Genomic DNA, 27,651 nt, shown 5'->3' on the forward strand with positions numbered 1-27,651 from the left:
AAATCTCTTGCATTGCATTGTACTGGAGCCCTCTGAAATGGAGCCTGGACTGGTTCAGGATGCAAACCGTTACAATGACACACCAAGGAATGTTTTATAAAGTCAGTAACAGAGCTCCAATTGATATAGATATTTATTTATTTTATTTTATTTTATTTCATTTATATACCGCCCTAAGCCTAACGGCTCTCTGGGCGGTGTACATAAGAGATAAAAACAACACAATATATAACTACAATAAACATAATAAAGTCAAAAACCAAAAACAAACAAATAACAACAAAAAGTAAACAGCATCATAATACAACACTAAAAGTACAGTTAAAATACACTTTAAAAACAGATTAAAATACACTTTAAAATGCCTGGGAGAATAAAAAGGTAGCACTTAGTTGATGTACTCACAATGCAGGATGCTGCTAATATTACTACAGAACTTGACATTCTGCCATTCATGCCTGCTTGGCCTGTATGTGATAGTCAGGCTGTTTCCCAGACAGTACAAAAAGTTCAAACATTGTTTAAAGTTTGGAACACTTGCGACAAGAGCTGGCCGCTTGGGATTTGATTTCCCCCCAGCAAGCTCCACCTCAGTCTGAAAACTTTGCCACCCTGGGCTCCTTTGGGAGGAAGGGTTGGATAGTAAATAAATAAATAAATACTTGCTGAATTGTTCTAGTTGTTGAAGTCTGAGGCTTGGAATGTTTCCTGAAACTGTGATACCTTCTGCTGCTGACTCTTAATGCCTGAGCATTTTAAAGTCAGAATGTAGTCATAAATTCATAGGAGCGTAGAGTTGGGAGGGACCTATAAGGCCATTGAGTCCAACACCCTGCTCAATGCAAGAATCCAAATTAAAGCATACCCGACAGGTGGCTGTCCAGCTGCCTCTTGAATACCTCCAGTGTTGGAGAGCCCACCACCTCCCTAGGTAATTGGCTCCATTGTCATACTGTTCTAACAGTTAGGAAGTTTTTCTTGATGTTCAGTCAAAATATGGCTTCCTTCCTGCAACTTGAGGCCATAATTCCATGTCCTGCACTCTGGAATGATTGAGAAAAGATCCTGGCCCTCCTCTGTTTGGCAACCATTCAAGTACTTGAAAAGTGCTATCATATGTCCCCTCAATCTTCTCTTCTCAGTGCCAAACATGCCCAGTTCTTTCAGTCTCTCCTCATAGGGCTTTGTTTCTAGTCCCTTGATCATCCTCATTGCCCATCTCTGAACTAGTTCTAGTTTGTCTGCATCCTTCTTAAAATGCAGTGTCCAGAACTGGATGCAGTACTCAAGATGAGGCCTAATCAGTGCCAAATAGAGAGAAACCAATACTTCAAACTATACTTCTGTTAATGCAGCTTAAAATAGCATTTGCCTTTTTTGCAACCCCATCACACCGTTAGCTCATATTCAGCTTGTGAACTACAACAATCCCAAGATTCTTCTAGCATGTCGCATTGCTGAGCCAAGTATCCCTGTCTTATAATTGTGCATTTGGTTTCTTTTTCCTAGGTGTAGAACTTTGCACTTATCCCTGTTAAGGTTTATTCTGTTGTTTTTAGCCCAATGCTCCAGCCTATCAAGATCCCTTTGCATTTTGTTTCTTTCTTCCAAAGTGTTAGCTATTCCTCCCAATTTTGTATCATCTGCAAATCTGATAAGCATTCCCTTCATCTCCTCATCCAAGTCATTAATATAAGTGTTGAAGAGCACTGGACCCAGGACCAAGCCCTGCTGTACCCCACTTGTTACTTCCGCCCAGTTTGAGAAGGAACCACTGATAAGCACTTTTTGAGTACAATACTATAGCCAACTGTGGACCCACCTGATAGTTGTTGCATCCAGCCCATATTTAGCTAGCTTGCTAAACAGAATATCATGGGGCACTTTGTCAAAAGCTTTGCTGAAGTCGAGGTATATTATGTCCACAGCATTCCCACAATCTACCAGGGAGGTTACCCAATCAAAAAATGATATATGATTAGTCTGGTAGGATTTGTTCTTGATAAATCCATGTTGGCTTCTAGTAATCACTGCATTGTTTTCAATGTGCTTACAGAATGACCACTTTATAATCTGCTCCAGAATTTTCCCAGGGATCAATGTGAGGCTGAGTGGTCTATACTTCCCAGGTTCCTCCTTTTTGCCCTTTTTGAAGATAGGGATAACGTTAGCCCTCCTCCAGTCATCTGGCACTTCACCCGTCCTCCACAATTTTGCAAAGATAACAGACAGCGGTTCTGAGAGTTCTTCAGCCAGTTCCTCCAATACTCTAGGATGCAGTTCAGCGGGCGCTGAAGATCTGAACTCATTCAAAGTAATTAGGTATTCCTTGACCATTTGTCTATCAATCTCAAGCTGCAATCCTGCCCCTTCAACTTCACTTTTGCCAGGAGGGTAATCATCTTTGCTCCACATAATGAATAGTTAGGAGATTATGTGTTTTATGCAAGTGCTTGGCACTAGTCAAAGATAAGCATTTTTAAATCTCACTGATTTCAAATGGAGAGTTGCTTACCACACACTCTTATGCTCAGAAAGTGTGTTCAGTGAGGTTTACTCTGTTTAGACTTGCAGCCTTCGACAAAGAGAAACTTGAGGGACCAGGAAGTGACTCAGCACAACAGCAAGGAGAAAGAGAGAGCAGAAGGGGGTGGGTATCACTTTTGCATCCACACTTTTACCCCTGCATACAACAAAGGCTCTGACCATATATGGAGCGAGAAATGACAGATGTCCAAGCTGGATTTAGAAAGAGAAGAGGCACCAGAGATCATACTGCAGACATACGTTGGATAACGGCACGGACCAAGGAATTTCAGAAGGAAATCACCCTGTGCTTTATAGATTACAGCAAAGCCTTTGACTGTGTAGATCATAAAAAGCTATGGAATGCTTTAAAAGAAATGGGGGTGCCACAGCATCTGATTCTCTGGACGCACAACCTATACTCTGGACAAAGAGGCTATAGTAAGGACAGAATATGAAGAAACCAATTAGTTCCCAGTTGGAAAGGGTGTGAGACAGGGGTGTATTTTATCACCCTATTTGTTTAATCTATATGCAGAACGTATCATACGGAAAGCGGGATTGGACCAAGATGAAGGAAGTGTGAAAATTGAAGGGAGAAATATCAATAATTTAAGATATGCAGACGATACAATACTATTAGCAGAAACCAGTAACGATTTGAAATGAATGCTGATGAAAGTTAAAGAGGAAAGCACAAAAGCAGGACTACAGCTGAATGTTAAGAAGATGAAAGTAATGACAACAGAAGATTTATGTAACTTTAAAGTTGACAACGAGTACATTGAACTTGTCAATACCTTGGCACAATCATTAACCAAAATGGAGACCATAGTCAAGAAATCGAAGAAGGCTAGGACTGGGGAGGGTAGCTATGAGAGAAGTAGAAAAGGTCCTCAAATGCAAAGATGTATCACTGAACACTAAAGTCAGGATCATTCAGACCATGGTATTGCCGATCAACTCATTTGAAATGTGGTGTTGGAGGAGAGCTTTGCACATACCATAGACTGTGAAAAAGACACATAGTTGGGTGTTAGAACAAATTAAACCAGAACTATCATTAGAAGCTAAAATGATGAAACTGAGGTTATCATACTTTGGACACACAATGAGAAGACATGATTCACTAGAAAAGACAATAATGCTGGGAAAAACAGAAGGGAGTAGAAAAAGAGGAAGACCAAACAAGAGATGGATTGATTCCATAAAGGAAGCCACAAACCGGAACTTACAAGATCTGAACAATGTGGTTTATAACAGGTGCTATTGGAGGTCACTGATTCATAGGGTCGCCATAAGTTGTAATCAACTTGAAGGCACATAACAATTCATCACTTGATATTTCATCACATGATAACTGGCAGCTGGATGCATAAATGGACATACACCAGATGTATTGCACTTGCAGTGATATGAACTGCCTGTGGTGTAATGTCTGTAATGACTTGTTCATACTCCTTGACTTTGGTATTCGTTCACACATGCAAGCCATCAAATGATCGCCGTGTAAGAGTGAATGGACCTGAATAAGGGCAACAGGGACAAAATGAGATTAAATAAAACAAAAGATTCACAAAATGATGTGGCATTTCTGAGGGAGGACTGGGAATAGTCTTGCTAGTGACTGTCATTTAAAGCCTAACCACTCTTGTGCTAGAATTGTTTTTCTTTGAAGAAATCTCCAAGAGGATGTGGAACTCAATAAGATGTTTGTACAATGGTACTGGCTTGAGCAATGGTAGGGAGTTCTGCCTCTGGTGACTTAAAAAAAAATCTGCAGATCCTTCCAGACTGATTTTTTTGTGGGTGCATTCTGCAACATGTCATTAACACAATAATAGTTCTTTAAGGGCAGTTTTATACTGGATCATCCACATATCATTCTGCTTTATTAGTTGTTCTGTGATGAGCCCCCCCCCCATTTTACTGCATTATTGCCATCTGGAAAAACAGCCTTGCACTATAACACAACAAAAGTGGGACAAAACAACACAAACCCCAGACAGAAAGTTACAGGGTTTCAGCAGGAAGCTATGGGACAGGCAGAAATTGAAAACAAAGCAGCATGTCCTCCCATACTCACACACTTTTCAGGCACAAACAGTATAGAAAGCGGGTTTGCGTATAACTGCCCTGATAACATCATGAGCAGAAATCATAATGAATGCACAATAAAAAGGATGTCTGGAGGGGCCCTGACACAGTCATATTCCACAATCAAATGTGATAGCTGAGGGTGGGGAAGTCTTCCATTCTTCGCCAGGTGCAAAATCCTAAATTTTGAAGTCTCAGAAAATGTAGTATCTATAGAACAGGCATGCTACCTTAAGGGAGTATGGTGTACAACAGACACTGAGCTGTTAATGCAAAAAGGAGTAGAATGCCGTGAGGGAAAAATCATACTGTACCAGTAAATTCTGCAGATATTAATTAGTAGCAAACATGTGGTTACATTTCCTACCTTTTCTTTTCCTTCCTTTTCTTGGCTCTTAACTGCTGTCTCCATCCCTGATTGCAAGGTACGTCAAGACTTACTTGCTGCCTGACAAATCTGCTCACAGTAAACGGAAGACCTCTGTCAAAAAGAACACATTGGATCCAGCATTCCAAGAAATGTTAAAGGTACCCTAAGCAACATTTATAATAATCTGTATCTTCACTCTCCCCCCACTCAGCCCCTCTTCTGCAGCAAAATCCCCTCTTTTAGTGGATCTATAGGCAGAGCCTCATGCAAGAGCACTTAACTAAAGGATTTTATAATTGGGCTAAAGGCTTGGCTTCCAAACACTAGTCCAGCACCTGCACAGCCCCACTGGATTCAGATGGCTTGGAGAAATAGAGGCGGGTGTATCGCCAGCATGTCTCTTTTTATGAAAGTTAAAGGAAGTGTCTCATCCAATGAATCATGAGTTGGATGGATATTTCTGAAGTTGAAAGGAATTAAAATCTACTGTGTAAGCTTCCTCTTTGCACAATGGATGGCTCATTCATCACTGTTTGGACTTGTTCACTTAAAAATCCAACTGTCATATTAAAAAGCTTTAGGAGATGTCAGTATTGCCTCCTGCTGCTACTGCTGCTGCTGCCCCTACTGTAACTCATCAGTACAGCGTTTAGGGATACTCAAACCCCACTTTATAGACGGGGAAATCAGATTTGAATTGATTTCTGAACTCTCAGAAAACAGTTTCATGCGGTGATGCTAATTAAGTACACAGGAAGGTTTCTTTTAAAATGTTAATTGAACTACCAAGGTGAGTAAACCACTGTAGGTGGACTGCCGTTACTGGAGCACAGGACTCCTCTATCTTTAATAGCTGTATAGAAGAGAGAATTCTGTAATGGCTGTTTTTCTTGTCCCTGAATGATAAGCTGATCTGCTCAATTTCCTACCCCTCTATCACTTTTAAAAGTGCAGTTCTCTCTCCTCATTTACATCTCATGATTCTTAACATCAGAATGCCATAAATAGCCAGAGATCTGGATCCAATTTCAAGACTGACCCAATGTCAGTTGCATGGTAATATTTTCATCATGCTTTAATGCAGAATTCCCTTGGCGGTGGAATATGTAATTACTGTAGGAATCGTATCTCAGTCAGAATGCTGGCAGGTAATTTTCAGAAATCAACACAAGGAGTGGGAAGACAGCTTCTGAAATGGAGAGTACTTTATTCTTGTTGCTGGGTTCTTGAGTTACCATTCCTGTTTGGGTGTGATGGTAGCCCTCCCCTGTGTATTGATCCTGCTAATCTATGTGGGCTAGCAGTGGAGAGAATGAGGATCACCCTCTCTTTGCCGAATTTGGGGTTGATCTGTGCTCTGATTCAGAGGGCTGATCAACCAAAATTGTGTGGTCTGGAAGTGTCCTTAAGGAAGAACTCCCTAAGGATGCAATCTTATACATACTGACGTGTAAGTAGGGATGGAGGAGAAATTCGATTAGGTTCACATTTAAAATCGAATTTGTCAAATTCTCACTTTCTGAAACAATATGGGAACTGAAACACAGTCATCCTTCAAAATTCACACCTATACACAATTTTGTGATGCAGTTCTCCAGTCAAACGCTGTTTATACAAACACCTATATTAGGAGGAAATATGCATAAAAATAAATATATTGATGGAAATTACATACAACTTGCATTACATTAGGAGAAATTGCTTGAAAAATGTGTACATTAGTCAAAACTGCAGATAAAAGTGTGTTTAGAAGGAGAAATTAACACTAAAATGCTGAAGAATTTTCATGAGGATTATATTTTACAAAATTCGCAAATTGCTGTAGAAATGTGGAGGAATGAATTTAAGAGGGGGGGAAATGAGAAACTGAAAGAACTGAAATTGACAGTTCTTTCCATCCTGATTTGTAAGTCCCATTGTACCCAATAGAACTTGCTTCTGAATAAGTGTGGATAGGACAAGGCAGTAAGAGTTTTAGGTGCCAAGTCTTAAACACCAATAGGATGCCTAGGGAGAAATGCCCACTAGTTTTGTCAACATTTTTGTTCTCTCTTTGGTCCCAAGGAACAAGAGTGTATATAAAATGCTATTACTGAGACCCATGTATAGGTGAAAGTGCGCAGCATTAAAAATGTGAAATGCTGAAGAGCAGTTCTGGTGAAACTCCCAAAATGTTCACTGTCTACAAGAGAAGCTGTTTTATTAAAACAGGGGTGAGGAACCTAAGGCCCGAGGGCCAAATGTGGCCTTCCAGGCCTCTCTATTTGGCCCTTGGAACTCTTTCTAGGCCATACCCTCTCCCCAGGCCACATCCCTCACTGGCTCTGCTTCACACCCTGGGTGTTTTTGCCTGGCTAGAATGTGTCCTTGAACTCTGATACTGCCTTTTGCTTGTCTGGATAGACGACAAAGAAGGATAATTAAACGTCTGTAAAAAATAGCCTACTGTACAAAGGTAAAATTTACATACATTGCTACACCCACTTTTGCCTATGCCCACATCCATGACTGGTGTGGGGCTCTCAGAAGGTTGCCCACAAGGGATTGTGGCCCCCAGGCTGAAAAAGGTTCCCCATATATTAGTATGTAGATTCTACAATGATTAAAGCAGTCACATCACACAGGATCGTCTGCAAGCAGCCTGTGCAAATGACCCATTCCGATAAAACATTCTGGCCAACTTAAGGATGCAAAATGTCATGTCAGAACTAGCATGATACCACTGATCCTTTTTTGCAGTTCCAAGCGGTATGAAGAGAGCCTGAGGAAAGCGTTATTCTCAAGAACTTTACTCTTGTGCACTGGTTTTCAAACTGTGTTTGGGGGGACCATGTGCTCCTCAGAAGCTGAGCAGGGGGTCCTCGATGAGAAGTTCGATCATGGCAGATAAGCTTCCCTGGAAAATAGGTTTCCCAACACTGTCAGTTGTCCTCTGAAAGGTGTAGTCCTTGATAACTGTTGAGAATAGATTCTGTGGGACAAGTATGACAGTAATCAAGCTACTCTCAGTATGGTAATTATTTTTCTTTTAAGAAGCAGCAGCTGTAGGGGTGGGATCCAAATCAGGACAGTGGCAGGGTCCAGGTCCCCCTTCCTTTGTTTCATGCAAAGCAAAGGGCTGACCAGTGGGCTGAAACTGCAGTCTTCCTCAAATCCTCTATAACGTGCAGGGGGGTCTCTACCAGACATTTTATTTATTTTGTTATTCAGCATCATCACTAAGCATGCAGGGGTTTCTCCTCAAACAAGTCAATACGGAAATGATTCCCTGGAGCCAAACAGGCAGTCCCATGCCCACCGCTAAAGATTTTCCTTATAGGTTCAATCCTGTCTGTAGTGTTAATAGACTATTCTTAAACAAATGCCTCACTGTGTTTAGAGAAACGTAGCGGGAATTGCCTGGGTATTCCCCACTCTATTGTGATATAACATGATAAATAAAACTGGTGTGGGGTCTTTTTTAGCAAAAATTGGTTAATTCACTAGATTGCCTGGCAGATTTTCATGCTGCAACTGCCAAAAAAAAGTGTTTGTTAGTGTTATGACTGATTGTATGGTTCTTTTTATGTTTACAGTACAAGATTGAATACTCCCAGCTAGAAACACGACAACTTCAGATATCTGTGTGGCATGCTGGGATTTTCAGACATAAAGTATTCCTTGGAGAAGTGGTGATACCATTTGAATCTTGGGATTTTGAAGACAGTTCAGCTCAGTCATTCAGTTGGCATCAACTTAAAGCAAAGGTAACTCAAATTTGGTGTTAGATTTACATACTGTAATTTTTCAGCAAATATACATACACACACACACATATATGAATATACAATGTATGCCTTTAATTTGCAACACTTTGATGCAAACTTATTTTGCCCACTGTAATGAGTTGGATGATTTTATAAAAGGGTTAGACAAATATTAGCCCTGGTAGCTGAGGAGAGCCTCCAGTCACCACCAGACTATCACTAATTATTTTAAAAATAAAAATGGTGGTAATTGCCTTACCCTAGATGAATGTTTCACAGCTTGTCTTGTAGTATAAGATGGATCATCAAAATATGAGGTCAGCTCTCTCCATTATCATCTAATGGTTACAGGTAAGCTTTCATGCTTGACCTGTTTTATAATTTCATTATGGTCTGCCTCAACTGATTCTGTAAATCAATTATGAAAAGAAAGAAATGGCATAGGACAATCACAATCTGTCAACTTTTTCATGTGTATTCCTCTCTCAACTTTTGAATAGCCTGAACAGTCTGAAGATAATGTGGTCGAGTACAGTGGAGAACTTATGGTGCGTGTAAAGCTGGCTTCACCTTCTCTGTATAACAAGTTTCAATATGAAGAGCAGGTGAAAGAAAATACAAAGCACTGTATGTATTAACTTTGCATATTAAAACTCTACACCACTCTGCAAAGCTGTCAAAAACCACACACACCTTTTCAGGAGTTACCAACCTTTTGGGGCCAGTGGGCACATTTAGAACTTTGAGAAAGTGCTGTAGGCAGTACAGTCACAAAGTGGCTGCTGTGGGATGTGTGGCATAACAAAAGGGTGGAGGCATCTCCCCCCAACCACCATCAGTGGAAAAAAGACACCTACATCACCCACCAATGCACTTGATCACAGAAATAAATTCTTTGCATCTCTCCTTTGTTCAGAGTGGAAGGGAGGGTGGTGTCCAATCCTGACATGCAGTGAAATGTGGGGATGTTTAAGAGGGCATGTACAAAATAGGAGAAACCAAACAGAACTGAGCAGGAAGATCAATCAGTAAATTGTGTATCGTAGATTTTTGATGATATATTTACTGAGACCTTTCACAGCTGTCATAGGAGGTACTGGTAGATGCGCTGGCACCCTCTGAGTTGGAAAGCCCTATTTGTCTAAGGCCCCAACCTCCAAAGGGAACAGCAGGGAAGGGCTGGTTGTTGATTTCTAGTGCCCATACTTTCTCCTTTCCTGTCTTTAAAGTTTCATGCCAGATGAGGTTTTGAGCTCTAGCCAGCTACTGTTCCAGCTTGTTTTTAAGAAAGTAGAGCAGTCCTCTATCACTGCCTTCAATCCTTCCTTCTCTGGTCTAGTTCTCAGAAACTGCAGATGGGTGGCAAATCCGTGCCTGGGCTGTACATCACATTGCAGATGGTGAGAGGAGGGATGTTACATGACTGAGAGCTGCTCCATACCAAAACAGTTCCTGCCCACTGGAAACTGGCATGTCAAGTAGAAAGGTTATAGTTTAGCCTTCTCAGTGACATATTAGTTTTCTATAAGAATTTTTTTTTAACATAGAGAAGCATCCAGTCATGTGAGCCTCCACCTGCAATCTAAAATGGTACAGTCCAGGCACAGGTTTGCCACCTCATTTGATGTTTGTGAGAGTAGGTCTGAGTCAAGATTTTGCAGAAAAATAATTTACTGAAAAATGTTTGAAAAGTTTTTTTGAGCTTCTCCTGAACTATTGGAGAATGTCAGCATTTCCCTCAAAGAATATTACATAAAATGAACCTTCCCAATTTCACCAGCCATGAATTTTGAGGTGCAGCTATGGATCTAATTTTAATGCTGTTTAATACTATTTAAATATTTATTGAATATTTAAATAGTATTAAAGAGCATTAAAATTAGATGAAGGAAGCACTGGGCTTGGCCCCAACTCCTTCCTGTTTTCCTCTCTTAGCCCATTGTTTCCTTCATCCATCAATTTTCTGAGAAAAACTGATGGAGAATTTTGTCCCTCCTCCAATATTCAGCAAAATCCCCCCTCTGATTTGGCTGCCCACAAGTAGCGTAGAGAATTTTGGGAGGTCCTTTTTGCTCAGCCCTAGTGAGAAGTAGGCTCTGGTCTCTTATATTCAAGTGCCCTTTTTATAAATAAATCTCTGCTCCCTCCTTTGCCTAGAAATCTGATGCCATGTTGTGCTTTGAACTCAAGTTGAACAGAAAAGTTGTAATACTGGTAGTAGTTTTTTAAGAGGAGAGGGGAGCAAGCTTTCCCCCTACTCAACTCCTGCTATCCTCTCTGTTTCTGTTAAATTTAAATGTAAGATGAATTGTTTAATAAATATGAAATCCTAGAAGAAGAACCTAATAGTCTGCAATAGGAAATACAAATATTTTGTGATTCAACCAGACAGTAATGTTTTCAAGTCTTGGAAATGGAATGGCTTTCTGGAGTCTACACATATATTCACTAATAGGCCAAAAAAATACCCTTGCAGTTTAAGAACGTACCTATAGCCAACAGATATTTCGATCAAACTTTAAAAAGCAGGGAAATTGGGCAACTATATTGAATGCACCAGGGGAGCAAAAGACCTGACCTCTTCTCTGAGATATTGTACTGCCCTACATATTTGTCAAAATGCAAACACCATTTGAGTTGGTCTTTCACAGTCCAATCCACTTGCTGTGTAGCTTGGAAGAATTTGGTAACATGTGCCTCTGCACAGGAAGTGGATTGGACTGTGAAAGACCAACACAAATTGTGTTTGCATTTTTACAAAGATCAGGTCTCCTGCTTCCCAATACATTCACTATAGCTGCCCAATTTCCCTGTCCTTTAAAATTTGATAGAAAGATCTGTTGGCTATAGGTACGTTCTTAAACAGCAAGTGTTTTTTTAGCCTGTTAGTGAATTTCCCTGCTTTTTAATCTGGGAGGTAAGAAATGGGATCCTGTGCAAGTTTGCTGAGAATGGACTGATCATTTCCATGCTTAATGAGTTCAGAGGGATTTACTTCAGGGGAAGTCAGGACTGTCTAAAGTGAAATCAAGGTCTGGCGTGAGTGTGGCCACCTGATTGGTGAAGCTGTGAGCCTGGCTTTTAGAACACTGACAATTCTTACTGAGCATGCCTGACACTATAATAGACTTCAATGGTAGATTTCTTAAATTAATTATAAATCAGGCATGATTTTTTTTTAATTTTTAACCTGCAGAAGATGAAGGTCAGAGTATGGGTCAGGGTCAGTAATAGGATTACAGGTACTCTGTGAACATGGCTGATTTTTAATTAATTTCAACACATTTATGAGACCACTGACAGAAAAAAGTCTAACAGGGGTCTGGATTCCCCCCCTTGTTTTCACTTTGAACTCTCGATTCTCTCTGGGTGTTTTGTGTATTGCCATGAAAACTTATAGGGTTGTTAAGCAAGTGTCTCTGAGTTCAGGACTATATATTTTGTAAGGTTTTGTTTTGAAATTAGCTTATGGGAAGCAGCATAATGGCATGGGAGGTATTTTCAATTTAACATTGAGGAATGTGAAAAATCCATGTTGGCTACAGTATACAGCCACTCTTGTGGCTGTAGAATTCTGTCTCCTATCCTTCTGAGATATGAAGGTTTTCCAGATTCTTACAGCACTAGGGAGTGGGACTGCCAAAAAACTCTTCCACAGCATTCTGCTTTGTAATGTTGTGATGAAAGTTATAGCTGCCTTGACTGGGCGACTTTGAGTGCTATGTGGATGTATGTGCATCCATTCATGTGCACATGCACCCACATATTTTTTGGATTTGCTGCCTGTGCAAAACTATTTAGGGAACAGTCCAACCCTCTGGTTGGCAGCAGTATGTCTTAATGGAGCAGCATTGCCCCTGTTCGATCTGTAGCCCCACCAGGGCTGAAGGTGGGTTGGGACAGGGAAAAAATCCTATTCGCTATACCAGCTGCTAGTGCAGCAAAGAGACCTGAGTCAGAACTGTTGCCCTCACATGACAGCAGCAAGGCTGGCCCAGGATCCAGCAGATTGTGTGCCGGCCCAGTCCCTCCCTTCCCCAACCCTGAAATGCTGTTTCTGAATTTCCACTGGCAGTGGCTACCATTTCCGGTGGGCACACTGGAACACTCCTCACCAGCAGGCCTCCCCCACCTGGAGTGGAGCTGTGTATCTGGGCAGGGCTGAGTGGAGAGACACCTCTGGTCCATCCAGTCCCCCTCCTCCAGCATGGCAAATTGGGGGGTTGGATTGCAAGACACTTGGATTGGATTGGATTGGATTGGATTGGATTGGATTGGATTGGATTGCAAGACATCTGCAAGACACTGCAGTACTTTGGGCCTTCTTTTCATGATCCCCTTGTTCAGAGTCAGACACAGGTCATAACAATTGCCACTGTGATTTTGGAAAATCACTTTGCTAACATGATGTAGACAGTTTCCTCTGGACCTTGTACTAACTCTCTTCCAGCCTTTGCCCTTTAACATTTAAAAAGAGTGCTTCCTCTTTCAGGGATGCAAGACAGAGCACATCCTGACTACCAGCTTCATCTTATAGTACTTGGAGCCAACAATTTGCCTATAATAAGACCTGATGGCCTACTGAACTCTTTTGTTAAAGGGTATGGTTGGCAATGTTGTTTTTAAAAATGTATTTATCATTTCATTATGAGATTTTTTTTAAAAAAGTTGGATTACAAGAAAACTGCATATCCTTGGCTGGGATCCCAAAGGTGGGAGGAAGCTCCATGTATACAATGGGGATTAATTCTGAAAGCAAATGCCTATACTATCCAAGAAGCCATTCTAAAAGTCAGTAAAACTTTGGGAGCACCCTCAAACAGAAAGTGAGGAGCTACAGTTTGGAAAATACAACAAAAGGGAAACTCGCATGTGTGGAATTTCTTGCTTGTGGGTCTTTGAAGCCAAGCCTCAGTCTGTAAGGTAAATGTTAAAGCATTTAAGATCATATGCAGATAGCTATTAAGAATGTGCAGCATAACTACATACTTAATGAGCCGTAATTATGCACTTTGAAATTCCAGCCAATTCAATGGGAAAAGTTAACCATACACTCAAATATTTCCTGTTGAAATTATAGGTTTAAAACTGCTTAACCATGACTGGATTGTGCACATTGTCTGCTGCACTGTAGAATATTTGTGTGCATCACAAATGAAGGCGAAGGCTGCTCCAGGGTTGGGGAAAGTAAAAAATATACAAGTGAGATAAGAAAGTTACATCAAGTAGCAGCATCTCTTTCTTACTAAACAGCACGCTAGTGGAGATAAAGGTCTTAATCGATGCTGAAATCTTCAGGATGTTAGTAACTATAAGTGGTGCAAAATGTATCAGTCTTCTTCCTGCAAAGACAGTTGCTATGAGCATGGTACTTCAACGTTTCAGAGATTGGATTCCTTTCTAGTACCAGGCATTTCAAGTGCTGATTTTGGTCAAAAGGTTCATAAACTGTTTGTATCCTGCATGTTTAAGAAACCATCTCCTTGCCTGTATGGGAGTATATTTAGATAAGGAAGTGACTGCTTTCAGAATCTTAATATTCCCTTCCTTGCAGAGTTAGATTAGCCTCTAAGTGAGGTGGGGAACCTCCAGCCTGCAGGCGAAACTTGGCCATTTAGCCTGCAAGGCCGTTTTGGGGAAGCCACGTCCACCCACTCTACACTTAAGGGCGGGTCTTCAAAAGAACAATTGGGGCTTCAAGTGGGCTCCTGATTGCTAGAGCAAGGTATGGTCCCAACTGCCCATCAGCTGATAGGTGGTAGGAACACACGTTGCTCAAGGAGAGGGAAGAAGTTTCCGTTTTATCGAAATTGTTTCTCTCTCCCAACACTACTCTTTGAAGCTGCTCCACACTGATCCTGTCACCCTCTGACATTGGAGGTTAAAAGGATCAGTGCAGGGTGGCTTTCAAAGTGCTTTGGTGTCAGAAGTTGAAAGAGTCAGTGTGGGGTGGCCTTTGCAAGCCTCCCTGTGCTTCTCCTTTTAACCGCTGATGTCCGAAATAGAAGGGATCAGCATGGGGTAGCTTGTAAAGCTTAGGGCTGGCAATACCCCTTGGGCTGTGTCCTAAGCTTGGGAACCCCACGTATGGGATTTTGACAGGTCTACAGGGTGACCCACCTGTCAGTCATATGATGCCATAATGCCATCAAACACGTGTAACAGGATCCTGACACCTTTTTTGATTAAAAAAAGAAAAGCAATTGGATATGGCTTTTGAGAGTTATGTGGCAGGAGAAGGAGGTGCTTAACCCTTTACTTGTCTATTGCTTTTCACTGTAAAATCCCTCCAAAGCTACTTTTCTTTCTTTCCCCCTTTCCCAGCATTACACATAATAGTTAGCCCCTTTATCAAGTCCAAGAGCATCTTTTTAGCAACATTGTTGATTGACCCTAGGAGTAATGCTCAAGATATTACTGCATTTTTCTCTGTGACTTTAATGGCTATGTGATGAGCATAAGTGCATTTCCACATCAGGAAGAGCTGCACCAGCATCTGGTTGTCAAGTAGGCCCCATCTACACTATACATTTAAAGCAGTATCATACCACTTTGTCATGGCTTTCCACAAAGAATCCTCGCAACTGTAGTTTGTGAAGAGTGCTGAGAGTTGTTATGACACTGCTATTCCCTTCACAAAGCTGCAGCTCCAGAATTCTCTGTGAAGGAGGATTAATTGTTAAACCACTCTGAGAATTGTACCTCTGACCTATTAGAATTGTAACGACTAGAAATCCAATAGGGTACAGTCTACTAACTGCCAAAGTCCACATGGGAAATCTGTGTGTGAATGTGTGTTTGAATAGGAGACATGGCTTTATTTCAGGAGTGGAGCTCTGAATCCAGCCCATGGGCCAGATCCTTAATTCCATATCCCCACCCAATGGACCAACTTTGACAAATGGGAGACCTATCCATCTGTCAAAGTTCAAAGAGGCTCACTACATTGGTAGCTACAGCAAACCTCCTTACCTTCACTAGGGAGTTGCCAATGGGGAACTCCTTAGTGCAGCTGATCTGAGTGGGGCTTGCTGTCGGCACTGATAGGCTGATTGATGCTGTCAGCAAGCCCTGCTTTCAAAGCAACAATTAGAAGCTCACTTTAAGCTCCCAATTCTTCCTTTGTAGCCGTGTCATTATCTGCCCCACACATGATGACGCTTATAATGTCAGGTGCGGGGCAGGAGGGTGTAGTTTTGGGGAAACTGGCTTGCAGGCCTAATTAGGCCCGTGGGCTGGAGGTTGTCCAGCCCTGCTTTATTTAAACTTTCTATAGTCAAAACAAAATGACTGAAATGAATGAAAGACATTTTTATTTTTTATTTTATTTTTATTTAATTAAGCTTATATACCGCCCAACTAGCAACAGCTCTCTGGGCGGTGAACATTAAAAATACAATAAAAGATAACACAATATAATATAACACAATGCAAAACTGTACAAAAAACTGTACAGTCTAAAATCAGATTATAATAGTTTAAAATTAACATGAATTAAAATGCCTCAGAGAAGAGAAAGGTTTTAACTTGGCGCCGAAAAGATGATAATGTCGGCGCCAAGCGCACCTCCTCGGAGAGACTATTCCGTAGTTCGGGGGCCACCACTGAGAAGGCCCTAGATCTTGTCACCTCCCTCCGGGCTTCCCTATGGGTCGGAACCCGGAGGAGGGCCTTCGTAGTAGACCGTAGTGTATGGGCCGGTTCATATCAGGAGAGGCGTTCCGACAGATATCGTGGTCCCACGCCGTATAAGGCTTTATAGGTAAGTACCAACACTTTGAATCTGGCCTGGAAGCATATTGGAAGCCAGTGCAGGCAAGCTAGCACAGGTGTTATATGCTCAGACCGCTTGGTTCTTGTTAGCAGTCTGGCCGCCGCATTTTGCACTAGCTGTAGCTTCCGAACCGTCTTCAAAGGTAGCCCTACATAAAGCGCATTGCAGTAGTCCAGACGCGAGGTTACCATAGCATGTATCACTGATGTGAGGTCCTCCTTACTCAGATAGGGACGTAGCTGGGCTACCAACCGAAGTTGGTAGAACACATTCTGGGCCACCAAGGCTACATGAGCCTCAAGTGTGAGGGAAGAGTCTAAGATGACTCCCAGACTACGCACCTGTTCCTTTAGGGGGAGTGTAACCCCATCCAGGACAGGGTATATATCCACCATCCGATCAGAGAAACCATCCACCAACAGCATCTCAGTCTTGTCAGGATTAAGTCTCAGTTTGTTAGTTCTCATCCAGTCCATTGTCGCGGCCAGGCAACGGTTCAGCACGTCGACTGCCTCATCTGAAGAAGATGTAAAGGAGAAGTAGAGCTGCGTGTCATCAGCGTACTGATGACAACGCACTCCAAAACTCCTGATGACCGCCCCCAGCGGCTTCATATAAATGTTAAAAAGCATGGGAGACAGAACCGAACCCTGCGGGACCTCACATTGGAGAACCCACGGTGTCGAGCAATGTTCCCCAAGCACTATCTTCTGGAGACGACCCGCTAAGTAGGAGCGGAACCACTGCCTAGCAGTGCCTCCAACTCCCAACTCCGCAAGCCTCTCCAGAAGGATACCATGGTCGATGGTATCAAAAGCCGCTGAGAGGTAAAGGAGAATCAACAGAGTTACACTCTCTCTGTCTCTCTCCCGACATAGGTCATCAAACAGGGCGACCAAGGCAGTCTCAGTGCCAAAACCAGGCCTGAACCCCGATTGAAATGGATCTAGATAATCGGTTTCATCCAATAGCGCCTGGAGCTGGTCAGCAACCACTCGTTCCAGGATCTTGCCCAGGAATAATAATTTTATAAAACTTCGGTAAAATAATTAATGAAGAGTGACTATGATCTTTTGATACCTTGACAATTCAGAAATTCTGGTATGAACCTTTGTAGGCTACAGCTTGCTTCATTTGATGTCTACATCTATGGAAGCTGAAGTTTCGATAAATACATCAGACTTCAAGGTGCCGTGAGATACTGTTTTGTTCTGAGCAGCAGGGGCACAATTCAGTCAAAGTTAAGTACTTTAACGTTCCCATTGCTTCCAAATGGCGCATACTCAACTCTCCTCATTGAAATCAAGCAGATTCAAACTGCATAACATTAGCTGGATTGTGCCGTAAGCTTTTCCCTGTCTTAAAATTCATTCTAACCCTTTCTTTTGGAAGCTGCCTGTCTGTCCAGGGGCAAAGTGACTTCAGAAAAAGGACTCCTGTGCTGAAGAAACAAGCCCAGCCACAATGGAAGCACTTGTTTGTCTTTAACGGGGTTACTGCATCTCAGCTGCAGCTATCTTGTCTGGACTTAACTGTCTGGGATCAAGGACCATTTGGTTTACGTGATCAGTTCTTGGGTGGAGCAAGACTTGGAAAAGGTAAGTTGAAAAAAAAAAACTTCTATTTTGAGAAATAAATATAACAAACAAAGGTGTGTGGGGAGGCGGGGAAAGCCAGGCATTCTCTAGATCAAATCTCACTGCAGCCATGAACTCACTGGGTTTTCAGCTTTTGACCCATCTGTAACACAGGGACAATACCACTGGCCTACAGTACAATACGCAGCTCTTGTAAGGACCACTGAAGTAACAAATATGAAACTCTTTAGGACAAAGCACTATTTGTGTTATAGATAGTAAGCAAGGCTTAAATTGACTGCCTTAGATAGGGCTGGGAAACCTGTAGCCCTGCAGATGTTACTGGACGACAGCTCCTAGTGGGAGTTGGAGTCCCAACAACTTCTGGAGGGCCCCAGGTTCTCCACCTCGGCTTAATAACACTTGTGTTGAAGTAAATCATAATACTTTGCTTTTACCTAGTGCTTTAAGACTATGAAAAGCATGTCACATACATTATATTGTTGTGATTCATACAGCACCCCTTTGAAGAAGATCAGTTTTATCCTCATTTTGAGGAATGAGGTCTGAGATTTGTCTTAAGTGAATTTATGACATTCAAACTAGGGATGACTTGACTGATAGCTCAGTCTATTAGCCACAACACCAGCTCACTATCTAGGTGAAAACAAACAATTAAAACCAATAGATATACATAAAGGAGGAGAGGGGAGCAGATCTACCCGTGAACACAACACCAACTTAAAAATAAGTTTAATAAAATAACTAGTTTAGTGTCTCAATTATTAGATGTAACAGCCAAGGTAGAATAGGCTTGGAGAAAGTAGAAATTACTCTATTGCACTAAAACATATGGTTAAATCCTTAATGTACAGAGCAAAAAATACATTCAGGAATGGGATATAGGAGGTTCATAGTTTAACAATTGGTTTTATCTACTCAGTATGATGTATGATCTACACTGCTTTAATACTATCAAAATGAAGCTGACACAAGCAGCTCATTGGTTTAGGGATTGGATCTACGAGGCCTGTGTTATAATGAAATTCCCTGTTAATGCTTCTCAAGATTAATTGGAACTTTTCTTTCCAGGCTTTAATGTAAATAGGTCTCTTAATTCTGGGATTCTTAGGCTGTCTCAAAGCCAAGAATAACTGTCCAAGCTTATCAAAAAGTAAGACAGAGGATTCAGGTTGCAACATTTACTCCTGTCCTTCGTTTTGGGCCACAAAACAAACCCTGCCCACACATGCAAGAAAAGGAAGGGGGCAGATAGTGCCACAGTCCTACTTCATTCATTTAAATATCTACACAGAGTGGCCCCATTGCTTCACTGCATTGAGGAAGTACAGTAGGGCCCCGCTCACCAGCGTTCTGTTTTCCGGCGTTCCGCTGATGTGGCGGCTTTCAATTAGGGGAAATTCCCCTTTTTAAGGCCAGTTTTGTGACATTTTGTGACATTTTCGCATCATTTTCGCGTGACGCACCCCATTATCTTCAATGGGTTCCGCTTTACGGTGATTTCCGCTTTACAGCGGGAGTCTGGAATGGAACCTGCCGTATAAGCGGGGCCTGCCTGTACCAATGGGTTGCGGCATCTATGCAGATGCACAGTCTTTTGTAAGCCACAGTTCATCACATAATCTCTCTCCCTCAAAAAGTGGTGGTGGGAAATTACATTAGCTGGCCCTCAGGAGACCACGCATCAATGTGAATGCCCTGGTTCATATGCTGTTTTCTCCCACCAGCAGGACCATTCCTGCCGCTCTGGGCTCCTACTGAGAGGAAGGGCGGGATATAAATCTAATAAATAAATAATAAATTCCATATGATGGCTTTTTTAAGTTAGGGAATGAGGCACATTAAGCCCATATAATACCCTAAATGGAACTTTGGAGAACACACAGATGGCTGCCCTATTGGCCTTGCCACAGCCAATTAACACAAGCATTAGCAATCTGCCTCCTGGCCCAGTTAGAACATATATTGGACGGAAGTCAGGGAGGAACACCAGCCTCTCCAAGAACTCATTTATTATTTGATTTATATCCCACCCTTCTTCCCAGCAGGAGCCCAGGGCGACAAACAAAAGGACTAAAAACACTTTAAAACATCATAAAAACAGACTTTAAAATATATTAAAACAAAACATCTTTAAAAACATTTTTTACACCAAGACTAGAACCTTGAACTTTGCCCGGTAGCAAATTGGCAACCAGTGCAATTCTTTCAGCAGTGGAGTGACACGTTGGCGATACCCTGCCCCAGTAAGCAAGTCTCGCCGCCGCATTTTGCACCAGCTGCAGCTTCTGGACCACCCTCAAGGGTAGTCCCACATAGAGTGCATTACAATAATCCAGCCTAGAGGTTACCAGTGCATGGACAACAGTGGTTAGGCTATCCTGGTCCAGAAACAGCCACAGCTGTCTTACTAGCTGCAGCTGGTAAAAGGCACTCCTAGCCACGGAGGTCACCTGGGCCTCTAGTGACAAAGATGGATCCAGGAGCACCCCCAGACTACGGATGTGCTCTTTCAGAGGGAGTACAACCCCATCCAAAGCAGGCAACTGACCAATTAGCTGAACTCGGGAACCACCAAACCACAGCGCCCCCGTCTTGCTAGGATTCATGCTCAGTTTATTGGCCCTGATCCAGCCCACCACCAAATCCAGGCAGCAGTCCAGGGCTTGCACGGCCTCTCCCAATTCAGATGTTACAGAGAAATAAAGCTGGGTATTATCAGCGTACTGTTGACACCTCACCCCAGATCTCCTGATGACCACTTCCAAGGGCTTCATATAGATGTTAAACAGCATGGGGGGCAAGGTGGTACCCTGCGGCACCCCACAGCACAACTGCCAGGGGGCCAAAAGACAATCACCCAATGCTATTCTCTGAGAGCGACCTTGGAGATAGGATTGGAACCATTGTAAAACAGTGCCTCCAATACCCATCTCAGCAAGACAGCCCAGGATACCATGGTGAAGGTATCAAAAGGTATCAAAATTGTGCCGCCCGACAAGATCAGCCAGTCAGGGCCTTCTCTCAGTCCCACCAACTAAAACAGCTAGGTTGGTGGGGACTAGAGAGAGGGCATTTTCAGTGGCGGCCCCCACTCTCTGGAACTCCCCCCGTACGATCTTCGGCATGCCCCTTCCCTGAATGTATTCCGCAAAGCCTTGAAGACCTGGCTTTTCAGACAGGCCTTTGGGACTTCCGGGGAGGGTTAATTTTCAGGACTAACTGCCTATTACTCTGAACTGTTATCATTCCTATTTATAGTTTCCTTGTTATATTGTATTTTATGTGTATTTTATTGTGCTGCATTTACTGCAACTGATTTGTACGTCACCTAGAGTGGCCATTGGCCAGATAGGCGACACATAAATTAAATTATTATTATTATTTATTATTATAAGCTGCTGAGATATCAAGTAAGAGTAACAGGGTTGCACTCCCCCTGTCCTTCTCCCAATAAAGGTCATCACAGCGACCTGGGCCAATTCAGTCCCATAACCAGGCCTGAACCCAGACTGGAATGGGTCAAGATAATGTTTCATCCAAGAGTACTTGCAATTGCTGCACCACAACCCTCTCAATCACCTTCCCTAAGAAGGGGATATATGCGACCGGTTGGTAAAACCAATGGGTCCAGGGTGGGCTTTTTCAGGAGCGGTTGGATCACCACCTCTTTCAGGGCAGCTGGTACCACTCCCTCCCACAACAATGTGTTGATGACACCCTGAATCCACTCAGTCAAACCCCTCTGCAAGCTTTAATAAGCCAAGAAGGGCAAGGGTTGAGACATGATGCTGGCAGCATCATCGCAAGCACCTTGTCGACGTCATCAGGCTGCATCAACTGAAATCGTTCCCAAGAAGTTGCAGCTGACATTGCACTGGACACCTCATTGGCGACTACAGTAGATGTGGATGGGGCATCAAGACTGCTACAGAGGCAACCAACTTTACCCTCAAAGTACCTTGCAAACAATTTACAGTGTGCCTCCAAAGGGTCTAAAACTCCATTTCCTGGAGTTGATGTCAACAGGCCCCTGACAATACGGAAAAGCTCCACTGGAGGGCCACTTGAGGATGCGATGGAGGCAAAGAAGTGGGCCTTCTTCCCCGCCCTCACCACCACACAGTAGGCACAGTTATGTTTTACTCATGCCCAATCAGCCTCACAGCACATCTTCCGCCACTTGCGCTCTAGCCGTCATCCAGCCTGTTTCATTGCCCTTAATTCACTGGTGTACCAAAGTGCAAACCGGGCTCCACAATCCTAGAGAGGGTGCTCGGAGGCATCCGTGTCAAGAACCTGATTCGCCTTGCTGTTCCACAGTGTGACAAGGGCTTCAACAGGGTCACCTGCTCTATCTACTGGGAATTCCCCCAGGGCTTTCAGGAATCCAGTGGATTCCATTAGTGGGCTACCCTTGAAGATGGTCCGGAAATTACAGCTGGTACAGAATGCAGCGGCACGGTTGCTTAAGGACAGCCGCCGCCGTGATCATATCACCCCAGTGCTAGAAGATCTGCACTGGTTACCAGTTGTTTACCGAGCCCAATTCAAGGTGTTGGTGTTAACCTTTAAAGCCCTACATGGTTTCGGTCCAGTTTATCTAATGGAACGCCTCCAGCATCACCAAATAGGCTGCCTGACAAGATCAGCCTCACAAGACCTTCTCTCGGTCCCACCAGTTAGAACAGCTAGGCTGGTGCGGACCAGAGAGAGGGCATTCTCGATTGTGGCTCCCACCTTCTGGAACTCTCTGCCATATGATCTTCGGCATACCCCCTCCCTGGTAGGTTTCCGCCAAAGATTGAAAACTTGGCTGTTTCAGCGGGCATATAGGATTCCTGGGTAATTTTAGTTTTATAGCGTACAGATGTGGGTGGGTTTGATAATTAAAGACTGATGTTATAATTGTATTTATATGTGTATTTAATTTTATGTACGCCGCCTAGAGTGACCGTTCATTCGGCCAGATAGGCGGCCTAAAAATAAAATTTTATTATTATTATTATTATTAGACTCCAGGGGGCAGACTATCTTAGTCTGTCCACCACCCCTGCAGGGAAGAATTAGAGCTGTAAGTCTAAACTTCACCAGAAAGTGGTCTAACCATGACAATGGGATGACATCCATCCCCCCATCTCCAGTCCACCCCTTCCTCCATCTGGAGCAAAAAACCAAGTTGAGGGTGTGCCCTGCCCTATGTGGGGCTGGTGACAATTTGAGACAGCCGCATGGTTGTCATGGAGACCATGAAGTCCTGAGCCGGGACACTAGGGGCAGCCTTAGCGTGGACATTGAAATCACCCAGGACTATCGTTCTGAGCTCCTCCACAAGATGGCCTCCGGCAGCTCAGTCAGAGAAGCTGCTGGGCAGCAGGGTGAATGGCACACCAGCAGCAACCCTAGTTTACTGTCTCCTTGGCCTGACACCAGGTGCAGGCCCTCAAAGCCAGCTCCAAGACAGAGTGGTTTCCTGGTGACAGAGATGGAAGTTCTGCAGACTGCAGCAACTCCTCTCCCCCCACCGTCCCTGCAGCCTGTGCTGGGGTTGCACCGAGTATCCATGTTGAGAACCACTGACCTGGCTGCTGCTTTTTCAATTAATGCAAAATATTCTTCATTATTCCTCGTTTTGGCTGTCCTCCGTGTGTTGTAAGAGTCTTCTGTTTGGCAAACAAAGGGACAAAGCAACCTTGACATGTCATTAGCAACACCAATTGGGACCGCTTTCAGCTGTGTGTGTATCCTAAGCTTTCCCTGTGGCAAGCCATTATTTTCTAAGTGTCAAAGACCCATCTAATTAAAATTCGGTCAGCCACAAAGTTGTAAAGTAGGATCAGCTAACTACTCCAAACCCAGTTCAACTGCAAAAGATCATTTAGTAAACAGTTTTTACATAGCATCTGAGACAGTTTATGTAAAATAGATTTTATCTGTATATAACTACTTTATTTGCTAAAAAGATATATAGTGCAGGAGAAATCCTTAGATATAGTATACTCAGCACTGGTCTACACACTTAGCTGCCCACTTATACGGCCTGGGGTTCCCCAACATAATGCTTATGGGCATTGTGGCATCCCCAGACACCCCTGCTACTTCCTCTCTAACAATTTTTGAAAAAAGACCCTTTAAAAACCTGTCTGGAAAGAGAAATGCAGGCCTCCAGCTGCCCTGCGCACTTCCTTTCCATTTTTGAGAATGGCCAGAGGCATTCTTCATAGGAAGGGAAAGAGGAGGGGGGGATTTTTGGGGTGGTTTTTTTGGCGGGAGGAGTCATATTTTGCCTGCTTTGGGGTATGTTGCTTACTTGTTCTGCCTCCTACATTTTGCTTCTGGGATGTGTGTGTATTTTGATTTTTTGAGCATCACCATTTTTTTCTCCTATAAAATGATGCCTGTGAATGAGATTCTCTGTCTTTTGGGAACTGGGGGCTATTTGGAAATCTAAAAGATTGGGGACCCCTGTTCTTAGTGAGTGCTTCCATTCTATACTTGCACCATGCAAAAGGGGATCAACTACAAGATAAGTGCATGAAGCAGCCTGAATCTCAATATTCAGAAATAGTATGAACAAGTTTCAAAGTAAAATCAAGAATGGCTATCATCACCACTTAAGGTTTCAGACAGTTGGTTCTGAATGTACTATTTTCAGTTTTTCAGGAAAGGTCTTCATCCTTTAGACATGTTTACCTTCTGCAACCAGTTCTTTGCAACATAAGAAACTTGACTGTCTCTAAAAAAAGGGGGGGGGAGGGAGAATAGAACTCAGACTGAGCTTTTTTGCTCTACTGCCTTAGCTTGGATTTAAGCACAGAAACTTGATAGGTCTCCCCCACCTGAGATATGCTCTGTTTCACAAACATAATGCTGTCTATTGAAAGACAGTTGAGCAGCCTGCACCTAATACTTAATTGTAATTCATCTGCTACATTCTACAGGACATGAGGTGTTTTCTAGAGATTCGTTAAGTGAACAAATTCACATTGTGAAGACCAGTCATTCTTCCTTTCTTGTTTCCAGAAACATCAACCAGTTCTGTGGATGCAGCCTCCCAAGCATGTCTTCAGTGGGAAAAGATGCTGAGCAGCCCAGATGTATGGACAGACATAATACTTACACTGTCTGCTAATGCCCCTGCATTTAAATTCTGATCAGTCCTGTTCAGAATATCTCCTGCTTTAAGAACAAATGGAAAGCTACTGGTAGCATTGGACGTTGCCTGCTGAGACAAGTATGGGATGTTATTTTAACCCCAAGAAATAAAAGTCATTAACAAAAAACTTCACAGTACACAAATACACCTCTTGTCCAAGTCAAGGCTACACCCTTCAGTCCCAACCTTTTTCCTTCTCCATTTCTATGCTACTTTGACAGCCATCAGCTTTGTTCTTCTTAAATCAGTCTGGCTAAGCTTGCAATTTCAGCAGGGCTGTACAAGTAAGAATATGCACTAATATTTCATTAATTGAGATATCTAGAACTACAGCCAAAACATTTCAGCATCTGAAGAAGTTTTTTTGCTTGTCAAAGTCCAAAAGCAGGATCCTTCCAAAGAAGGTTTGAGAGAACCCTTTGTGTGGATTATAGATACAATAAAGCAAAGAGAAAACCCCACTGTATGGTATTTTATCAGTGCACAAAATTAGTTGGAAAAGGGGATGAAGCACATGTGCATCCATGCACACACATCTATTATTATTATTATCATCATCATCATCATCTTTATTTATACCCCGCCATTTTTCCAAAACTGGAACTCATGGCGGCTTCCAGATAAAAAATACATATAATTAAAAACATACAAAGTCTACATTAAAATAAGATTAAACTATTTCCAATATTAAAACCATACACACATATAGCTTAAAAAGTTCAAACTAGTTTAAAAATGATATAATAGACATTAGCAATGCAGCACCCTTCACGCCCTATCCTTAGCCTTCAATTCCAAAGGCTTGTTGGAATAGGAAGGTCTTTGCTTGTCGGCGGAAGGACTGCAAAGAGGGGGTCATTCTTACCTCCCTAGGAAGGGAATTCCAAAGCCTAGGGGCAGCCACCGAGAAGGCCCTCTCACGCATCCCCACTAGTCATACTTGAGAAGATGTGGGTATTGAGAGAAGGGCCTCTCCTGAGGATCTCAGGGCCCGGGCAGGCTCATACAGGGAGATACGGTCTGATAAATAGCCTGGACCTAAGCCGTATAGGGCTTTTTAGGTCATCACCAGCACTTTGAATTGTGTCCGGAAACAGACTGGCAACCAGTGGAGCTTTTTTAACAGGGGGGTAGTATGGTCCCTGTAGCCAGCCCCAGTTAGCATTCTGGCTGCAGCACGTTGTACCAACTGAAGTTTCCGAACAGTCTTCAGAGGCAGCCCCACGTAGAGCGCGTTACAGTAATCTAAACGGGATGTAACTAAGGCATGTGTCACCGTGGCCAGATCAGACAGCTCAAGGAACGGGCGCAGTTGGTGCACTAATCTTAATTGTGCAAAAGCATTCCTGGCCACTGCAGAAACCTGGGACTCCAAATTTAACGCTGAGTCCAGGAGCACACCCAAACTGCGAACCTGTGTCTTCAGGGGGAGTGTAACCCCATCCAGCACAGGCTGTATCCCTATTCCCTGATTCGCCTTACGACTGACCAGGAGCACCTCTGTCTTGTCTGGATTAAGCTTCAATTTGTTCACCCTCATCCAGTCCACCACTGATGCCAGACACTGGTTTAAAATCGAGACAGCTTCCTTGGAATTAGGTGGAAAGGAGACATAGAGTTGGGTGTCATCAGCATACTGATGGCACTGAACCCCAAACCCCCAGACAACCTCTCCCAGTGGTTTCATGTAGATGTTAAATAGCATAGGGGATAAAACTGAGCCCTGAGGGACCCCACAGGCCAATGGCCAAGGGGTCGAACAGGAATCCCCCAGCACCACTTTCTGGGTTCGTCCCTCCAGGAAGGAATGGAGCCACTGCAAAACAGTGCCCCCAAGTCCCATCCCAGCAAGGTGGCCCAGAAGAATACCATGGTCGATGGTATCAAAAGCCGCTGAGAGGTCCAGCAGAACCAACAGGGACACACTCCCCGTCCAGTTCTCTGTGTAGGTCGTCCACCAAGGCGACCAAAGCTGTCTCCATCCCATAACCAGGCCTGAAACCAGATTGAAATGGATCCAGATAATCTGTTTCATCCAAGAATCCTTGGAGCTGGGAGGCCACCACACGCTCTATTACCATACCCAAAAGTGGAATATTGGACACTGGCTGGTAATTATCCATTATGGAGGGGTCCAGGGAGGGCTTTTTTAACAACTGCCTCCTTTAGGCAACCTAGAACTCTGCCTTGGTGTAAGGAGGCATTAACCACTCCCCCCACCCACTCAGCCAGTCCCTCTCTGGCACTTTTTATAAGCCAGGAAGGGCAAGGGTCTAGCAGACATGTGGTGGCTCTCCAAGGATCTTGTCCACATCCTCGGGCTGTACAAATTGAAAAGAATCCATCATTATTGGACAGACAGGAGCCAAAGTTACATCCCGAGA

The 27,651-nt window shown here is 43.2% G+C and overlaps 1 protein-coding gene across 6 annotated transcripts in view; it reads left to right on the forward strand.

The window, feature by feature from the left end:
* SYTL3 (synaptotagmin like 3) overlaps positions 1-25,721 on the forward strand; it is a 59,571-nt gene extending 33,850 nt beyond the window's left edge. For all 6 annotated transcript variants that reach the window (XM_061624261.1, XM_061624263.1, XM_061624264.1 and 3 more), the window contains 6 exons: positions 5,049-5,151; positions 8,569-8,739; positions 9,240-9,366; positions 13,232-13,340; positions 17,906-18,111; positions 25,135-25,721. In XM_061624261.1, coding sequence (XP_061480245.1) covers positions 5,049-5,151; positions 8,569-8,739; positions 9,240-9,366; positions 13,232-13,340; positions 17,906-18,111; positions 25,135-25,265 — 847 coding nt within the window. In that variant the 3' untranslated portion in view covers positions 25,266-25,721. The remainder of the gene's footprint in view (positions 1-5,048; positions 5,152-8,568; positions 8,740-9,239; positions 9,367-13,231; positions 13,341-17,905; positions 18,112-25,134) is intronic.
* Positions 25,722-27,651: the final 1,930 nt, after the last annotated feature.

Source organism: Rhineura floridana, chromosome 4 (genome assembly GCF_030035675.1).
Source record: "Rhineura floridana isolate rRhiFlo1 chromosome 4, rRhiFlo1.hap2, whole genome shotgun sequence".
Classification (NCBI taxonomy): domain Eukaryota; kingdom Metazoa; phylum Chordata; class Lepidosauria; order Squamata; family Rhineuridae; genus Rhineura; species Rhineura floridana.